This window comes from Fringilla coelebs (assembly GCF_963513975.1).
Source record: "Fringilla coelebs genome assembly, chromosome: 5".
NCBI lineage: Eukaryota > Metazoa > Chordata > Aves > Passeriformes > Fringillidae > Fringilla > Fringilla coelebs.
Genome location: NC_140033.1, coordinates 24,429,524 through 24,441,983, shown reverse-complemented (window position 1 = coordinate 24,441,983; position 12,460 = coordinate 24,429,524). Strand labels below are relative to the sequence as shown.

The 12,460-nt window shown below is 42.5% G+C and overlaps 1 protein-coding gene across 1 annotated transcript in view; it reads left to right on the top strand.

Moving 5' to 3' along the window:
• Positions 1-97: 97 nt before the first annotated feature.
• The window catches only part of ST7 (suppression of tumorigenicity 7), a 136,122-nt gene continuing 123,759 nt past the window's right edge, over positions 98-12,460 (top strand). The window contains exon 1 of the mRNA XM_084205589.1: positions 98-485. Within this exon, the coding sequence (XP_084061715.1) occupies positions 335-485 (151 nt within the window). The 5' untranslated portion in view covers positions 98-334. The remainder of the gene's footprint in view (positions 486-12,460) is intronic.

The window sequence follows — 12,460 nt, the reverse complement described above, 5'->3', positions numbered from 1 at the left end:
GGCTGGGGGCAGGTCCGGCGCTGCCACCGCAGCACGTCCCCACCCGCTCGGCGGGAGGGGAGCTCGCAGGAGTCCATTTTATCGGGCCAGCCCTCGCCGAGGCACGGCGGGCAGAGCCGGCAGCGGCCCGGGGGCACCCGCAGCGCCCGGCGGGCGGTGCGTGCGGCGGGCGGGCGGGGGAGAGGCGGCCCGGCCAGCGACGGGGGTGAACCATCCCACAAACACACGCTGAGAGCTCGTGGCAGCAGAGAGCAGCGTTTGCGTTGGTTTCCCCCACACTCCGTTCCCCCCCCCCCCCTCCTTTTTTTTTTTTCCTCTTTTCTCTCCAAAAAACATGGCTGAAGCTGGGACGGGCTTTTTGGAACAGCTCAAGTCTTGCATCGTCTGGTCCTGGACTTATCTCTGGACGCTGTGGTTCTTCATCATGCTGTTCCTCGTCTACATCTTAAGGGTGCCGCTGAAGATCAATGACAATTTGACCACAGGTAGGCTGTGATCATCTGCCCCCTGCCCTGCCCGGGGGCGGCTCAGCCGGGGCTGCCCGTGGGGGAGCGCCCAGCGCCGCCCCCTCGGCTGTTGGAGCCCTGGCTTAAGCTGTTTGTACTGTCCGTATTGTACTCAAGCGTTCTTATTAACCAGGATTAAAACTTCAGTTGTGTTTCTGATAAATGCTAGATCTCAGCTACTTTTTCTGAATGATAATAAATAATGAGTGTAAGTTCGCTGGGAGATTATCGCTGTTGCAATGGACTTTGCTTTGGGTGCTCAGGCTCGCTAAGGTTGTGCGCCGCTGCTGTACTGAATCAGCAGTAACTTACGTACTGTTAGCCGGTCTGGATTGGGCAGTTATGGCTTTATCTTTAAATTGCTTATTGTTCCTACCCATCTGCTTTGATAATTTAATTTCTGCCGCCCCCTCACCCCCCACCCCCCTGTTGGACAAGACAAATTAGTTTTGGAGCAGATGACATGTAAGCCATGTGGCGTCCCTGCTGTTGGGAACTCAAATATTATCTGAGCATTTTTCACCCATCCCTCTGGCCTGTTCTCATTTGATAAGCCTCTGGCAATTCCAGCATCAAAGAAGAATTAAAAAAAAAAATCAGCATAAGGCAGCTTTCACTTTAAGTATAAAGGCAATTATAAATTATAAACTTCAAATGCAATTTTGGTCAAATTTTCACAATATGTCTTTGAACAATATCCTGTTTCTTTTGACATTGCCACACGCTGATTAGAACAGGAAGGAATTCTTGTTGCTTGATTCTTAATAGTTTATGTAATGCATATGTCCCAGGTAAACATGCTTGTCAAGCAGAAATGTCAGAATGTGTTATATTATAATTTTCGCTATTGCAAAAAATCACAGGCATCTGAGACCTAATCAACCCCCTCTGATTTCTTCCTGAGTTCGAACAAACTAATTCTTGATGCACTTTGTCATTTGAAATGTTACTCCAGCTGAGTCATCTTGGGGTTTACAGAAATGTCTCAAAATGCAAGCAAAATGGCAGTATGAAATCTTTGAGGAGTTTAAAAAGGCTGAAGAAAGTCCCAAAGTGCCTGATAAAAATGGGTTACTGGGAGGATGATAGGCACAGTATGGTCTTCATGCATCATCTGTTCCTAAATGGAATTTATTAAAAAATTACTACCGGTAATAACATTATCATTTTTTGTTTTATTTAGTTTTTCAGAGTTTTTGTGAATTAATTAAAACAGATTTAATTTATTGTGAATCGTCTTCCCCCTCCAGTCCCCCCAGCTGATTACAGTTGGATTCTGCTGCCATTAGTTTAAGGTTGATCATGAAGTGCCACAGCTACTGATGATGTGACGCCAATCACATATATTTCAGTGATGCGAAAATAAATGTGTAAATGTTGCTACTAAAACTTCTATGTGGCATAAAGAAATAGTAGGGTGGTTTAAGAAATGACTGGGTGTTTTCCCAGAACAAGCTGGATCTGTTAGTGAGTTGAGGTCAAACAAACTGCGTTTTGGTACCACCAGAGGCAGGCTTAGGCAGCCAGTTAAAGAAACGCAGTTCCAGAGGTATGGTTGGTACTTCATGAAGTAGTGATCTAGAAAGGATTTAGATCAAACACCTTAAACAGAGCCCACAGTGGGCTGCTGTGGTATGAAGGACTAGTGTGTCGTGTATGGGAGGGCACCTGCCGCAAGGACCTGGTGCTTGCTGCTGCTCTATGATTTTGTTTTCCCATGCCTAGTGTTAGTATTTCTAAAAGGAAGTGGAAAAGCTGGAGAAGATAGTGGAAAAATTATTCCAGGGCTGGAGAGAAGCATCAGAATAAGATTACGGTATTGTCATGGAGAGAGAGAAAGAAGTGGCCTTTTAATAAGAATTACAAGGATTGATGACTAGAAGGAGAGGACAAACTCAATTTTGTCATAACCAGGAATTAATTTGTAGCAAACTTGAATCAGCTGATAAAGGAGCCTTTGGGATTTGCATGTCTGAAAGTCTTCAAATCCAGTGGTGAAATAGGAATCACAAGTATTCATGCAGCCTTAAATTGCTTTTTGGTTAGGACAGGGCAGCAAGCTGTGCACCCCTGGCAGTCAGGGTCACTGCAGATTCAGGTTTCACCAAATAGAAGGTGGTTGGTCACTTGTATCAGAAAGTCTGAGCAAGAAGTATGGGGTCTTTTTTCCCTCTTTCAGTGTTGTACAGATGTGCACACCCGAGCATTAGTACATGTTGGCCATCTTGTGTGTTTCAGTGAGCTCCCAGGCTCGAAGGTCTTTGGCCAAGCATAGTTTCACTGTCCTCAGTGGAGTACATTACTGTGATATACCCAAAGGGGAATCTAGTCTGTCATATAAAAATATTAATGGTAAGTCTTATTGTGGTGTTTTATGTGGTTTGGTTTTTTTGGGTTTTTTTAAATTTTTTTTAAAGTTTGATGTCCAGATCAAATAATAAAAATATGAATAGGAGAGTTTGAACTGTTGTACCATACCATTAGCCAGGAAGCAAGAGAGGACATTTAATATGCCAGACTAAAATATTAAATACAGAATAAGCAGTTGAGGAAGCGGATGTTATTATCTTATTCCAAAATAATTAAACATCCCTATTTTATATAACATGCTGCATTTTCTTCCCATGTTGGCACTTGCATGACTTCTGAATGCCACACTAATCTGAACTAAGACACACCTCTTCGAAAAATGTGCTTGTTTTTCCTGACATAAGAATTTAGATTTCTAGTCAAATCCTAAGAAGGGAAGAGGCACTGAAGTTAAAATATTTCTGATGATTTTATTTATTCTTTCAAAGTACAACAGAAAGAGGATTTAATGACCAGAGCATTAAGTGCAACTGGCTTGTGACAAGGCAGACAGGAGGAAACCTCTGGCTTGCCGAGGGTAGAGAAATCAGATAAATTGATTTCCTAAAAATGTGAAAAAGAAATACACGAGTATGAGCTCTGGGCTGCTTCTGGCTCTGTTGTGTCTGTGGAGTATTTTTATTAATCAGCTGTGCTGGAGCACAGCCCTGTAGTGTTACTGGCTGAGCTGCTGGAGAAGGGAGCATACAAGCCTGCAGAATGGAAGGAAAAGTAAAGTTGTCCTGCCAGGCCCCTGAGGTCAGCAGGCCCAGGGTAACCATGGTTGGAAGAGCAAGACTACATCACCCTATGGTGGCTAGGACAGAGTTGTTATCTGAGGAACATGGTATATTTTTTCATTATGAATTTTTGAAAACTATTATTATGACATCCCTACTGAAATAAATAGCTAAAATTGTAGTTAATGTGGGATTTGTGATCAGGTAATAGACTTCTTAAAGCCAGTACCTGAAGCAGTGTGCATGGTGCTGGCCATTTGGAGAGGGAAGAGGCTGGTGTGGAGCAGGGCCGGCAGCACCGGCCATCCCCAGGTCCCCACTCACCCTGTGGTTTGTGTGGCCAGGGGGTGAAGTAAACATCTTAAAAGTCCTGTAAATTTATGATAACAACACTTTCTCTTTGTCCAAGAATCTCTCAGAAGACACAAAATGGAGAGGTTTTTAGTCAGCCTGAACCATCTCAGATATGTTCACCAGTGTGTGCATTGCACTGACTTCAGGAAGCAAAGCAGTTGGAAAAGACCCATCTTATGAAACTACCTTGTGTTAAACCATGCAGGAAAGCTGAGGGTAATTTCATTAGCAGAAATACTGCAGGAGATGGAGAGATGGAGCCTGCCTCTCAGGTTTGGGCTATGCTGTCTTAGGGTGGTGGCTGCTGTCAGCAAAGTTCATCTCATCTTTCTGATCTTCCCTATCTGTGCTTCCTGACTCTGCAGATCTGTACTGCACATTGGTGCAATGTGCCCTAATAAGCTGCAGTGTGAGAAAAAAGTAACTTTTCATTCCCATGGTCTCAAATTCAAGTAGCAGCAGAAAACATTTGCCTGTTGTTAAAGTTTAAGTAATTTCACTTTTTCCCTGCTGCTGATAATTTGGCCTGGTGGAGCTGCGCGTGCACAAGCTGCAGTAATAAACCGCCCTTAGGACAGAAGGGGTTTTTGGGGACTGGACACCTGGGAGTGTCTTCCCTGTGCCCCCCAGTCATCCCTGGGCTGGGGGGCACAGCTGCAGGGGCTGAGGCTGCCAGTGCCTGCTCTGCCTCTGAAGCCACCGCTTGGCCTGTCGGTGTGTTTGCTGTGATAGCATCTTGACAGCTGGTCAGGAGGTATTGTTCCCCTTCATAAATTTAAGCTAGTGCAGTTAATCACGAGGGCTGGAAAACATTAACCTGACAAAGGCCTGGGAGTTTCAAATAGTTTGAAAACCAGTGAACAGATTCTTTCTTTTAAGAAGAACCGAAGCACAGTTAGTTTTAGTTCTGCAGACTTGCTGGTGGTTGTTTGGTCTTTCTTCAAAGCAATCTGCCATGGTTGTGCTGGGTTTCCCTGTAAGCATCTGCTGTGCGAGCTACAGAAGTGAGTGTGGTGGTGGGTGAGTCAACAGAAAAGCTGGAGCAAAACTCTCATGCCACCAAACGAGATGGAAGAATTCTTAATTCCCTATGAGTGCCATGTAGATTTGTTTGGGGTATTTTTTAGAATTTGACTGTTGAAAGTAAAATTTCAAATACATGACCACTTCTGTCAAGGTCAGCATCAGTCCTGCATATGAAATTTACAGAATCAGTTACAGATAGATAGTTTTTGCTCACTCACCCAAAATCACTTGCATTAATTTTTGCATTTCTTAGAAGGTAAATTTAACATTTACTACATACTGATCTTATTTTCTACTTAGTGGAATTAAAGTAAACAGTATTTTCTTAGCTGTTAACCCCTCTCTTCAGTTATATCACTTACAGCACCACAAAGCATTTGTAGTTGCTGCTGAGCCTCCGTTCAGGGTTTGGATATTAGAGATTTTTTCAGTCTGCCTTTTTGGGTTTTGCAAAAATCAGTTTTTACTGCTGTAGGCTAATATTCAGGAGGTTATTGTAAAACAGGTTTGAACTGCTTTAAGCATGTCATGGTACACTTCGAAACTCTCCCTTAATTTTTTATGGACAAGATGATGAAATGCTTCAAAGTAGTATGTTACTTTTAACAGAAAGTAGACAAATCTCAGTAGATAAAACTGGGGATTGTTGGGGGAAAAGCCATATCAAAACTTGCTGGATCAATGCCCAATGTATGCAGTATACAATGATACTTGTTCTCTACGAATTTTGACATTTCTTTACCAGCTTGACTTTTTGGTTGAGCTAATTTATTCAGTCAGCATCAGATGCTGGAAATGGAGCAAAGTTTGTAGGAAATGTAGGGTTTTTTAGAAAATACTGTTTTAAGAAATTGACTTTCCTACTGCAAAAGCTCTAGAAGATATGCAGTCAGTATTTCAGTATTCAAATCAATTTTTGATAACATCTTGAGTGAGCTTTCTGTAACACTGACTGATGTACAACCACGGAGCTGTACTGCCGGCTTCTAACTGAAGTCTGATGTCCTCTGTGTGCTGATGAAAATCTGTGGAAATGCTCCTAAAACTGCATATGAGTACTGGGATTTTCCCAAAGCATCCACTGAGTGCCTGGACAAATTTTGCCCAAAAGAACATAAGCCCCACATTGTTCACAGGGGTCATAGGTCATAACTGTCTGACCTGGCTGTGAACTGTCTGTCATTGGCTGTGAAAATACCACCATTCTAAATGAAAAAAAGAACTTAAAATAGATTTTTTTTTGGTGGTTATTTTGAAAAGCAAGTGCAAAAATCCAGATCATAAATTTGCATTTGTGAAAGACAAAATGAGTGCTATCTGGGGTCAGTGCCTCAAGGACTGAAAAGAAAGAGAAAATACATAAATCTGTGTAAAGGCTGTACATTAAATGAAAGATAGAAGGTCATGATGCCTGCCTGAGAGCAGCACCTGGCAGGAATTAGGAAGATGATGTTTCATAAAACAGGGATTTTGGAGGGAATGACCTGCCTGTGTTTTAAAATGGGATTCTCTGAAAGGAGCTATGGAGAGTCTAGCAAAACCACAGTGTTAGCCTAAAGAAGCTCAAGCTGTTTATCTAATCACAGAGAAGCTACTTGACAATAGCTAAGGAGATGTAATAGCTTTAATCTAGTTGACAGACATATAGTGAGCTTCCTAAATATTTGGAGGTAAAATTCATGGTAACTTGTCAGAATTGGAGCCCAAATCATCAGTGGTCTGAAGAAGCAGCCTGGCTGTGAGACTTGCTGTGTGCAGTGCCCTTACTGTAATAGAGTGGTGGTTGCTTGTGCTGTAAACTCTGTGGTAGGAGGAAAGTAGTATGTACTAAAGTAGCCTTTAATATATGGAAGAAAGATCTTAAAAAAGGGGTGGCTGCAAACTGAACCCAGAGGAATGCACATGTGAAGTGTTTTTATAAAAGATTTTTGAAGATGTGTTTCTGGACCCAGCTGATATGGCAAGGGATGCCTCTCCATCTTTGGCACTTGCAGTATTAAGACCCTCAGGGTAATGAGGATTGCCCGGCTCTTCAGTGGGAGTGAAATCTAATGGCCCATAGTGAACAGGAGAGATGACTAGTTAAAACACTATCAAGCTGAGGTTTAAAACTCCCCACACCCAGTTAAAAGCACTTGCTGATGGTGTGCAGGTATGTTGTGCACAGAGGCTCTGATAGTCCCAGATGTGCCAGGACTTTTGTGCCCATGCCAGAGAGTATTCCCCGCTGAGTCCAAGGTTTCTGTGTGTTGTTCAGTCAGCTGGCAAGCTCTGTGCTTAAGGGAGAGTTATTTGTCTTGTAGCAAGTGGTAAAGCAAATAAAACCACTTCAGTGGTGACTGAGGTTGGAGGGCCAAAGCAGTTTCTTCTGGATTGAAGAAATGAACATTGCTGTCAGAAGCTAATGAAGTCTTTTGTGTGGCTGGCACAACAAGTCACCCTTTTTTATCCAAGATTAGTTATTTAAGAAGGTATTTTATATTTAATAAAATCAGGCCCTGCTCTAGATACGTGCCAAATGTTTACTACAGCTGAGAGTTCTATTGAACTGTACAGGCAGAACTAAGGCAGAGGGAAACGAGACCTTGGTGCTGCAAACCTTCAGTGATTTAGTTTGTTGCAGAAGCATAGGCCCAGGGCTTTACTGCACTGGTAATTAATATGCACGAATTCTTAAGGACTTGGGCCTAAGTTTTTTGCTGAGGTACTGCAGAGAGCCTGTAGCCATATGGGGGATAGAGTCCCCAGTTGTTTCTGCCCAAAGGTAGTTTTTCCTCATGTACTTTGATGATCACACCTAAGGTTTGCTTTTTTTTACCAGACCTGTTTCAGGAATGTACTTAGGGCATCTGTCATAGAATTCAGGCCTATCCTGGTCCTGTGGAGAGACTGTGAGGTGTTTGTGGGATGTTATTCCTCTGTTGGCTGTTAAATGGGGTGGCTGAAGGCTCCTTCCACCTGTTTTTAAATTAGCTCTTTGTGGCACTGAAGGCATCTATTGGAAGATTGTGTTATAAAGTCTTCATGCCTGTGAAATGCCATGTGGACCAGTGATGCTGTGTAAATACTAATGAGTTAAAGTTGCTTTGTGAAATCCCAGCACAGGCTAATTGGAATTGTTTTGTGTGTGTCTTAGTTGGGCACTGCAGAAAGGCAACCAGTTTTAACACCAAGAACACTAAGCTTAAGCAACAATAATGTATTTAAAGACAAGAGTTAATGTCACCCTTTCAGCAGACAGAACAAACAACTTGTAACTGTTAAGCCTGAGGAAAGGGCCTAAATTCAAAGTCCAAATCAAACTTTGCCAGCTGCTGAGAGAAGACAAAGATTTATTATTGTGGAGTCTAAATTGGAGATTTGTCACTGCAGTAGACTCATTGCTTAAGCGATTAAGTGCACTTAAATATACCAATTAGAAGGATGAAAGCTATAGGGCAAAAATGAAATGCAGTCTTCTTTAAGATTCCTGTTCTGTATAATGTGCCAACTGCAACCATGAGAACTAATTTCCAGCTCACTTTCTACAAATAAACTTGGCTTATTAAAATGTCAGGAATGTTAGGTTGAAATGCAGGGTTTTGTGTGCAGTGGCAAGACGCTCAGAGATCAGATTTAAAGCACAAGAAATGTTATCATCGTCATTTTGTAAGGTGGCCATTTATTTCTCAAGAAAATATGCCTGTAACCTGAGAGTGTCATAGATGTTGGACTTCACATAACTGAATGTTCTCATGACATGTCCTGTATGTTTATGCTGAGGGCTGAAAATTGTTTACGGCGTGGCTCGGTCTGAAGCAAGGTTATATGATCCACTAATGCACTTAATCTTCCTTGTGAAATTTCTTTTGCTATTTTTAATACTGAAGTTAACTTGATAGCAGTGTACCCATCTGGTATGTTTTACACAAATCTCAGCTTAGAGTCCCAGGCTAGTCATTTCCTCAGTTTTCAGAGAGAAGGTTAACCCAGAGCCTGTCAGAGAAGGCTTGCAGCTGGCCTTCCGCACCCTGTGCAGGGGGCAAGGGGACCCAGAGTCCTGGGGTGAGGCTCCAGACATTTCTTGAGCAGAAGCCAACTTTGTACAGCAGCAGGATGCTGCAGCTGAGCTGATGAGCCCTCCCTGTGAAGGGAAGGACCTGAGGGGGTCCTGTGAAGGGCTGCACTGATGCACAATTACTGATCTTACAAATCAGAAGTGTCTTCTCCGTAGTGCTTGACTTGATGGATTTATCTGCCTGCTCAGAGTAGGCTCCTGTATTGTGCTGTGCTGTTATAAAAGTGCCTTCTGGTCCCTGTGCCTGACTGTCCTGCTCACTGGGTCACAGGACAAAGGATTGGTTCAGGCACAGGTGAATTGCTTTAGCAGTTAGTATTGTTCTACATATTCCAGAAATTCTTGTCAAGAGTTTACTGCTTAAAAGTGCTGATGACAGCTGTGTTAGCAGTCACCCCAAAAGCCACATAGTCTTGTGGGGAACCCAAGTCCCAAGGAGCTCTGATTTGCTCCAGGGTTTCCTCAGGTGTCCGAGCTGCAGGATTGCCTCAGACCTGGCCAGGGGGGTTTGGCCTGTGTTATGGCTGAAAGTGTTTTGTCAGCAGCTCTGCAGAAGGTGGAGTTTCCACCCTTGATGCTCTCCTGTGAGGAGTGTGTAGGGGCTGTGCTCTGTGCCACTGCAGAGGTGTACAGGCCTTGCTGGGTCCTGACTCCAACACTCAGTCGTATTTTACACTCTCTTCCCATAAACTGCTGTGCTTAAAGACTTTTTTCCAGAACTTAATAATTCTCATGGATAGAAGCTTTGCTCTCACTCTTGACTGAGATGTGTTTGTGGCTGGCTTGCACATGTTTGGGCTCGTGACAGCTCTCTCCTTTACCTGCAGAAGCAGCAGCAGTACTCTGAAGACTGTGGGGTTTTTCCTGCCTGTCCATCCCTTATAAGATTGAGTCAACTGGGTTGTCCTCATTTGTTCTCCTAAATCTGCTGGATATCCTTGATTCTGCTGGTAGTACTTTATTCTTTCAGTGTTCTGGCCATTTCATAACTGGCTTTGTACACTCTCCATTGTATGCCAAGGTAAGGCTTCACTAACTGCTTTATATAGTGTAATTAATCCTTCTCACCTTCCAATGAAAACAGTTTTCCTTGCTGGTTCCTTGCCTTATGCCCCATTACCATTGATATGGTGTCTCTGGCAGCTCATGCCAGGTGCCTTCTGCACCTCCTGGTTTTGGTAATGAAAATACTCTGTAAGGCTCAGCTGGCAGCTCCATGTGCTCTCCACACCATCCAGACTGGCTGCAGGTTTCTCCATCTCCTGTTTTAACTAGCTTTCTACTGTCAGTACTTGACTGAAATCCAGACAGTTTAGAGCTACACATTTTTTTTGGTAAGAGAACTGAATATTTTCAGTAAAGAGGCACATCTGATTGGACTGCCATGATTTATTTATTCTGTGTTTCATCCTATTTTTTTGTACCTCAATTACTTAATTTACTGTTATCCTAAAAATTCTCGGTAGCTTGGGTCTGCATTTTAAAAACAGAAATATGAAGTACTCTGGCATAATTTGTGGGATTTTAACAGTTTATTAAAATTGTCTCAGTACGGGACTTGCTTTTACAAGTGTAATTTCCTTCAGCAAGTTGCTTTCTGTACATTCTCTTAATCTTACACTCAACCATGTCTTGAACATGTTAAGTCCTTTGAATTATATCTCACTTTCTCCTTTCACAGTCTCTTTTCTTGCCCTTCAATTATTTTTTCCCCAAATTCATCAATTTTGTTCTCATTCAAAAATGTAATAAGTATTCACTTTGCAAACTACTATATCCTGCTTTTTACCTTGCTGTGTCCTTACATACCTTGTTGCAATAGTCTTGGTTTGTGATCTATTTGAACTATTCTTATACAGATCTTAAGGTAGGACTTAGTCTGACTTTTTCAGATGTAGTTTTATTTCTCTGCATTTTGTCCTCACCAAAGCAGAGGGAAATCTTTAAATGTCCCAGGTCTTGCAGGTGTTACTTGTACAGGGCTGATATTGCTTTATTTGAAGACCTTAGCTAGCTGATAGACTGGTATCATGAGGTAGAAATTGAAATTAACTTTCCATTATTGTTTTGAGAAAGTCCGTGTTCCAATTCTGGTCTCCTTGAAGCAGTTGGTAAAGCTTCTACTGAGTTAAGGGAATTATAATGTTGCCCTGAGATTTTATTTTTTTACATTTGTCTCGATAGAAGAGGTTATAAAGCATACACCTCCCAGCAATCTGAAATAAGTTTGCACATTTTCTGCCTTCCTGGATTTGAAACATGACAGGTATCAAGACACTGAGAACTGGTGACAGTGCAGGTTAAATAAAGGCATTTAGCATGAAAAGAAGTTGACCTGTCTAAACCTAATCTGCAAAGTTTCTTAGCTGCTTTTATGTTTAAAACTTTTTAATCAGTTCTCTTGCCACACATTTTTATAAGTTGTGAAGTTGCAATATAAATTTTCAGTTTTACAAGGTATCGTAGGCTTTCTGACAGTTGACGAATTTTGCACAACATAAGCCAAACTCAGTAATTAATAAATCACTCACTGAAAACTTTGGGTGCTTCAAGTACTATTCTACTCTTCTGTAAGTCAAGTAGGTCTAAAAATCCCAATTTTTCTTCAGGCCACATTCAAACTGGTAATGACTGATTACGGAACAATACTGTTACTGGGTGATTGTTTTATTTTTGTTTCTAAGCAATATATACAGAAATAGATAAAATATGTTGTATGATATATACAAAATATGTTGATATATATTACATTATCTATTATATTTATGTTAGTAATGTATATGTAAAAAAATACAGTGCTGTCCCCCTTGTGTTTGAGACTGCACCTGGAGTGTGGGGTCGGTGATGGGCGGGACTCATTGGCATTGTTTGCTACTTTCCTTAGGTGAGCTAGTAACACAGGCTTGAAATAAATATCCTACAATATCTTCCTTACACATCAGTTCTTCCCTAGGTGCAGTGAAGTCCTGTTGCCAGATGGCAGCAGTGTGTGGCTCTGGGTGCTGCCCTGCTCTTGGCTGTGCTGCGGGGCTGTGGTGGCCCTTGATGTGTGTTGGTGTGAGAGGGAGCAGCCGCCCTCAGTTATTGTGAGGGGCTCTGTGGCTGGGAATGCTGACCCAGCTTGGTTCACTGGGAGGGCAGTTCCCACCCTGAGGATCACCCAAGATCTCAGTTCTTCCACTCTGGGTTAGGACCCCTTTGCATCTTGGCAGTGGACCCCTAGAGCTGGAATTTGTGGTTTAGTCCAGGCTGAACACTGGAGACTTTCTTAGTCTAAAACAAACAACCAGCAATCCAAAAACCAGCCACAGAGAGCCCACAGACAGCTGCTCTGGCCACGAGCTCCCTGGTATACACAGCCCTCTGTACGTTACCATCGTCCTCTTTGCAGTGCACACGTGATCCTTCTGCACGCGCACAAAAATCAA